Source organism: Salvelinus fontinalis, chromosome 31 (genome assembly GCF_029448725.1).
Source record: "Salvelinus fontinalis isolate EN_2023a chromosome 31, ASM2944872v1, whole genome shotgun sequence".
NCBI lineage: Eukaryota > Metazoa > Chordata > Actinopteri > Salmoniformes > Salmonidae > Salvelinus > Salvelinus fontinalis.
In genome coordinates, this window is record NC_074695.1 from 16,344,462 (window position 1) to 16,351,470 (window position 7,009).

The following is a 7,009-nucleotide window of genomic DNA, read 5'->3' on the forward strand; positions in this document are numbered from 1 at the left end:
AGGTCCCTGTGCACACTTCGTGTCCTGCGTGTCAGCACACCCCTATGCAAGTGACATGGACACCCCTCACCCTGCTGAACGCACCCCTATAAGTGACAGATGTTACTAGAGCAACAGTTGGTGTTCAGGGAGGGGCTTGGGGCCATCTGTCCAGGGTCAAGGTTTGAAAATAAACTGGTTCTCACATTCAGGAAAACTCAACGGCAAGTACTTTGGGGGAGAATCATAGGAAAATCCACCTTGTTAATCTGTGCCTTTAAAATAATAAAAAATAAATGACGGTCCAGAAAGTGTCCGAGTAGGAATGCAGATCTAGAATCAGATCAAAGCCGTCAATGCAATCTTCCCATTATAATCAAAAAGGCTAAATGTCTAAATGCAACACAGCCAAACGAGATGCTTTTATGAATGTGGGCTAGAGAAGCTGAGCTATAGTAGCCTACATGTCTGTGACTGTTGGAAAACAGCAATGGTGTAAAGTAGAAATACTTTAGTCATTTTCTATTATAAGGTATCTTTACTTTTACTCAAGTACGACAAATCGGGTACTTTTTCCACCACTGGAAAACAGGGCTACAGACAACCAGTGTGAAGGCACCACCTTGTGGTAAAATGCAATTCTGCATTCTAAAACATTATGTAACACGGTAGAAAATAGAAGAGCTTTATTCACTAAAATATTTACAGATAAAACACCAAAGGCTAAAATACACAACTACATTACAGATCCCGAATCAAACAGCATCCTCATGTAATGAACTGTTTTCTCCACCGCATCTCGAAAATTGGCGATCTTCAAATGGATAGTCTTCCTCTACAACAGTAGAAATGACAATAGCTTAGGCCTACATTAGTAAACTGAAAACAACCGCAACACTACAGCAAATATCAAATATAGCTCATAAACCTAAAGAATATCATAACTTTAAGTGAAGGCCTGAGTCTACATAAAACTTCCAAGGGCAATGTACTCTACATCAAGCATTTGCCTTGAATGAGATCTACAGGTAACTGCCAGAATAAAAAGGAAACAAAGGGGTCTTACATTGGGGCTTGGGCCAGCACGCGCAAGAACAGCTTCAACGCACCTTGGCATATATTCTACAAGTGTCTGGAACTCTATTGGGACGCGACACCATTCTTCCACAAAAAAAATTACATAATTTGGTGTTTTATTGATGGTAGTAAATGTAATCTCAGGCGCAGCTCCAGAAGCTCCCATAAGCAATCAGAGTTGAGATCTGGTGACTGAGACCGCCATGGCATATGTTAAACATCGTTTTAGTGCGCATCAAACCATTCAGTGACCACTCATGCCCCGTGGAAGGGTTGTCATCCTATGGGGGCTTAGCCATGGAAGCCAAAATAATGGCCTACCCAGTTTTATTATATATGACCCTAAGCATGATGGGATGTTAATTACCTAATTAAGTCAGGAACCACAACTGTATCCCTCATTAACTGCAGTTTCTATTATTTTGGCAGTTACCTGTATATGTTTATTCTTAATACAGCAGTATGGTGTGTCCAAGACAAATTTTCCCATTGGAACAATATATATTTTTAAGGAAACATCACAGAAACTCAGCAAAAAAAGAAACACCCATTTCAGTACCCTGTCTTTCAAAGATGATTTTTACAAATTCAAATAACTTCAGAGCTTCATTGTAAAGGGTTTAAACACAGTTCATGTTTGTTCATTGAACCATAAATAATTAATGAACATGCACCTGTGGAATAGTCGTTTAGACACTAACAGCTTAGACGGTAAGCATTTAAGGTCACAGTTAAGAAAACTAAAGAGGCCTTTCTACTGACTCTGAAAAATACAACAAGTTGCCCAGGGTCCCTGCGTGAATGTGCCTTAAGCATGCTGCAAGAAGGCATGAGGACTGCAGATGTGGCCAGGGCAATAAATTGCAAGGTCCGTACTGCGAGACACCTAAGACAGCGCTACAGGGAGACAGGATTTACAGCTGATCGTCCACGCAGTGGCAGACCACGTGTAACACCTGCACGTCACACCTGCGGGACAGGATGGCAACAACTGCCCGAGTTACACCAGGAACGCACAATCCCGCCATCAGTGCTCAGGCTGTCCGAAATAGGCTGAGGTGAGGCAGGACTGAGGGCTTGTAGGTCCTCACCAGACATCACCGGCAACAACATTGCCTATGGGCACAAACCCACCGTCGCTCGACCAGACAGGACTGGCAAAAAGTGCACTTCACTGATGAGTTGCGTTCTCTCACCAGGGGTGATTGTCAGATTCACATTTATTGTTGAAGGAATGAGCGTTACACTTTGGCCTGTACTCTGGAGCGGGATCGATTTGGAGGTGGAGGGTCCGTTATGGTCTGGGGCGGTGTGTCATAGCATCGGACTGAGCTTGTTGTCATTGCAGGCAATCTCAACGCTGTGCGTTACAGGGAAGACATCCTCCTCCCTCATGTGGTACCCTTCCTGCAGGCACATCCTGACATGACCCTCCAGCATGACAATGCCACCAGCCAGACTTCTCATTCTATGCATGATTTCCTGCAAGACAGGAATGTTGGTGTTCTACCATGGCAAGCGAAGAGCCCGGATCTCAATCACATTGTGCATGTCAGGGACATGTTGGATCGGAGGGTGAGGGCTAGGGCCATTCCCCCCCCAGCAATGTCCGGGAACTTTCGGGTGCCTTGGTGGAAGAGTAACATCTCACAGCAAGAACTGGCAAATCTGATGCAGTCCATGAGGAGATCCACTGCAGTACTTAATGCAGCTGGTGGCCACACCAGATACTGACTTGATTTTGACCCCCCTCACCCCTTTTGTTCAGACACATTATTCAATTTCTGTTAGTCACAAGTTTGCTGAAAATAAACACAGTTGACGTTTCTTTTTTTGCTGAGTTTATATACATATTTAGGGTTGGTGACATACAATGTAGATACGCAGTCTCTCCTGCTCCAGGTGATAGAACTCAGCCACAGTCAGCTCCCCAAAGTCTTTCTTCATGGCCAGGAAGCCACAATTAGGAGACCGTTTGATATGCTCAGACCTACAGAGGACAGACAAGACAGAGACATGTAGGTCATTAAGACTTAACATGACAACTGAAAGGCTTTGCTGATAATACAAAATGTCAAATGGTACAGCGTTTCTACTGAACGATAATGGTATTGAATCCAATGTGAATGGTGAGGAGGACTTGATGGTTTCTTAAACAGTTCAGGCACAGAGCTTTATCTGACCAGTAATAACTCTAGTGTAAGGACCAAATTTACCAGGGGTTGTCCTCAGGCTCCCAGCCCTCCAGCTCTCTGAGACAGAAGAAGCAGCAGGCCACATCAGGCTCATTCACACTGGGGCAGTGGACAAACCCTGCCGTCGCCATCTGCATATACAGGTAACATGTTCAGAAGGAGCATCAACCTTTAACACAGTTAAATCACAACGGAGCTGTGGACAAACCCTGCATTTGTCCATCTGTAAATAGACACTGGCAAGTCACAATATATCTAACATAGGCCTATGGTCTGATGCCCATCAGGTGTGTATCAATGACGGGTAGGAGGCCAAAATTAGAGCCCGAATTGTCCTGGTCAGGGAAAATTCCTGGAGATAAGATCCCTATCAGGCTGCCTGATGGAGTTGTCTGGCTGTAAGTACCTTAAGCAGCCAGTGAATGTGTACCAGATTAAATGAGCCAATGCACCATTCTACTAGTAGACATTTCTGATGTGATCAGAGTTAAGTGTAGGTGAGGTCACATGGTAGGCCAATCTCAATACAGACAACTTTAGCATTTAAACAACTACTTCTTAGCCAAACCTACCCCTAGGCTAACTAACATTAGCCACCTAGCAGTGCTCAATTTAAATTTTTCATTGTTGCTCTCAACTTAAGTTTAGGAGAATCAAACAATTCAAATATATAGCCTTTACTGGCTAGCCTGAGAAGTCTAGCTACTTCTGAAGCACATGCTGTGCCCTAGATTCTCCTACGTAAACATTGTAAATACACCCATTATAAAAGTTAGTGTTGATACAAAATACCTGGCATTGAAATTACAAAGTAATTTGTGAAATATTATCTTTCTACATTGTGTAAAAGCATTATTTTCCTATTGAGAGTAATACATAAATGGTACACTGTCTCTTAATACATCAGGTTTGTGATAACTTATTACAACTTTATGGATTTTATATAGTCAGTGCTCACAAAACATTCCTGGACGCACAGCAGATGCTGGGCCAGTTGTGCACCGCTCTTTGGGACTCCCAATCACAGCCAGTTGTGACAACCTGGAATCGAACCATGGTCTGTAGTGATGTCTCTAGCTAACTTAGGCAACAAATTGGAATTTGCAACATATGCGTAGAAAATACATAACATATGAATTATAATTCGTAATATACGAAATGGATGACGGCATCAACAAATTAATACATATCCTAAGTGAGGGAGACTCATTTTAAGTTTACCATGTTATGTCTACCCCCCCTGGCTGTTTGAGGGTTAAGCGACATGGTAACATTGTAGGGGCCTGACTATGTGGTGTGGCTGTGTCAGGGTGAAGTAACATGGCAGGGAGCTGTCACCACAGTTCATCACCAGAAGCAGAGGGCGGGGTAAGGGTCAAGGGAGGACTGAAGAAAATGCACCAGACAAAACTAAATCTAGCACCTGCTTAACAGTAAATCTCCACATGTCACATTGGACACATCCATACCCTGGACAGCCAGGAAGGGCTCAAATGCAATCACAGCAGTTTACGCAATAGCCTTAACGCGTAACCGCTTTAATAAAAGTCCAACAAATATCATCCAATGGAGAAGTCCAAAGTGTAACTAGATCTGTCTTGGGCAATTCTGTGTGTGACAGAATTGCCCAAGACTGGTCCTAGTTAGGATTCAAAGCTAGGGGCATCATGAGTAGGTTGTTGGATCATAATCAACCTGCACAACCAGGGACATATTGGAGAGGGTCACAGTGTCATGTAGATGTCAGAAGGCTGATTCATGTCTATGTGAAATATATCTATTTTTCCCCTGTAGAAAATAAGTGCTTGCCCTACATTTTATGACCTATTTTCTCCCTGCCCGTCATTTCCCAGTTTGGTCTGGTCAGAATGACATTATTTGAAAAGTAAGGTATCAGGTGACCCTACCCCAGTCAGACGCTAATGGCGAGGGAGTTTTGCTTAACCCAAACTGAACTCGTCACTTGCAATACACTTTTGGAAACAGTGATAAATATGTATATATTTTTTAATACTACACACCTTTATAGAGTTAGTGTTCCCACAAGGCCACATCTCCATGTTACATTGCTTATTTACAGAAGACATAGGTGGCTACCTGTGCTAATTAGCCATCTAGCATGCTCTGAACACCTGTTTGTAATCTTAACTGTGGAGGAAGTTTACTTTCTCAACTGGAGGCAACAGCTTGTTGAACTGTGCAAAATTGCTGCAAGTAGTGAGTCTTTATTTGACAGACTTCTCTCTGATATGAAAATGGGCATCAGCATATGTTTCAAAAACAGTTTGAAAGCAATGATTGACATTTCTAAACATTAAAACATGGCATTGGAATTGTAGTTCACATGGAGGCAACAGTGGGCAAATTTAACTACTGAACACCCCACATACAGAAAGGTTTGAGAGTTACAGGTGACCCCAGCATCCTCACTGACAGGAAACATTGTGCGATACTGAATGGTGGTTTCTTCATCTTACCATTTCAGGTGTGCATTGACATTCCTCACGAAAAGGCCAATCGGCAAAGCTCTGGAGTCGCATATCATAACTGTACATCTTGTTGTAGGAGTAAAACCGCGCACTCAAATCGTTTAGACTGTCCATGGCCTCGAGGAAGGGAAACAACCTTTCCGGCTTGAGAATGATGTTGGATATATGCAGGTGTGGCCCACAAGACACTGATTGTGGACAACAAGGGATTCCAAATGTTGACAGTCAGGGTATTTTGTAGGTTTTAGTTACAGACACTACTTTTCACTCATTAGCTGAGACTATTCCTTGTACTCCTAAACTAAAACTGCAATAAATATTGAGCCCAACACTACACAGGTGAAAGCCTAGAAGTAGTGAATTACTTCAATCATGTGACTTGGAACTGTGAGCTTATTGGTCCGTTTGAATTAATTGTTTCTGTACTCTGATTGATTTCAGGTAGGACACTGAATGCGGTGCACCACCACCTGGGTCTTTACTAGTTAAAGAGAAAATCCACTCAAAATACTGTCTTTTGTTATTTTTTTCATTAGTCCACTGTTGATGCATGTCAGCAGTCAAATTTTTAAGATATTGTACTTTCATAAAGCAAAGTGCACAGCCACAAAGTCATAATTATGGCTAAACCCCACCCATTTCTACAATTTATCTTACTAAAATTATATTTTAAACCTAACCTTAACCAAACCGCTAAACTTATGCCTAACTCTAACCTTAAATTAAGCATTTTTTTGTGCCATTATTGACTTTGTAGCTGTGGAATCTAACTTTGTGGCTGTGTTATCTAGTCAAAACACCCCCACCTGTTTCCTACAAAATTGTGGCACATTCCCTGTTCTACACCCCCATATCACAAACTCACGAACGGGAAACATAACTTGTGTACACTTAATTGGTTAGAGATAGGTCTCAAATATCTCTTTCATTTTTTAGAATCGTGGCAAAGTTGGTTCCTGTATCAGTCACATCTTTAGCCACCTTCCTGTGGGTCAAACAAAAACAGCCTAATAAATGGTTACAAATATTGCCTCCCACAATGCAGGTGATGACTGAATGATGCAGTTGGTGAGAAGCAACTGCAGTGACGTGAAGGCGACTTCATAAAAACCTGCATGTCCTTTGATCACATGATTTTTGTGAAGTTCATGCAGTCGACATGTTGGGCCATTTCTTTAACTTTGAAAGACGGGGACCAACGATGGACTTGACAAAAGTGATCCGCTCGAACGAACTTATTGTGGCCAAATGAGGTCTATAGAGCTAGGG

At 42.4% G+C, this 7,009-nt stretch overlaps 1 protein-coding gene across 1 annotated transcript; it reads right to left on the reverse strand.

Annotated features, from left to right (window-relative positions):
- Positions 1-638: 638 nt before the first annotated feature.
- LOC129829356 (baculoviral IAP repeat-containing protein 5.1-A-like) lies at positions 639-6,072 on the reverse strand. The gene is made up of 4 exons (XM_055891025.1): positions 5,729-6,072; positions 3,273-3,382; positions 2,929-3,046; positions 639-814 (listed from the first exon to the last, which is right to left on the reverse strand). Exons 1-4 carry the CDS (start codon positions 5,852-5,854, stop codon positions 716-718), a joined length of 453 nt encoding a protein of 150 aa, XP_055747000.1. The 5' UTR covers positions 5,855-6,072; the 3' UTR covers positions 639-715.
- Positions 6,073-7,009: the final 937 nt, after the last annotated feature.

Bases quoted from the DNA above. Each gene is read 5' to 3' on its own strand.
- LOC129829356 (XM_055891025.1), bottom strand. From the start codon at position 5,854: ATGGACAGTCTAAACGATTTGAGTGCGCGGTTTTACTCCTACAACAAG. The intron at 3,383-5,728 runs GTAAGATGAAGA...CTGTATATGCAG, and splicing joins GTCAATGCACACCTGAAATG to ATGGCGACGGCAGGGTTTGT. The intron at 815-2,928 runs GTATGTCACCAA...CTACTGTTGTAG, and splicing joins AGAGACTGCGTATCTACATT to AGGAAGACTATCCATTTGAA.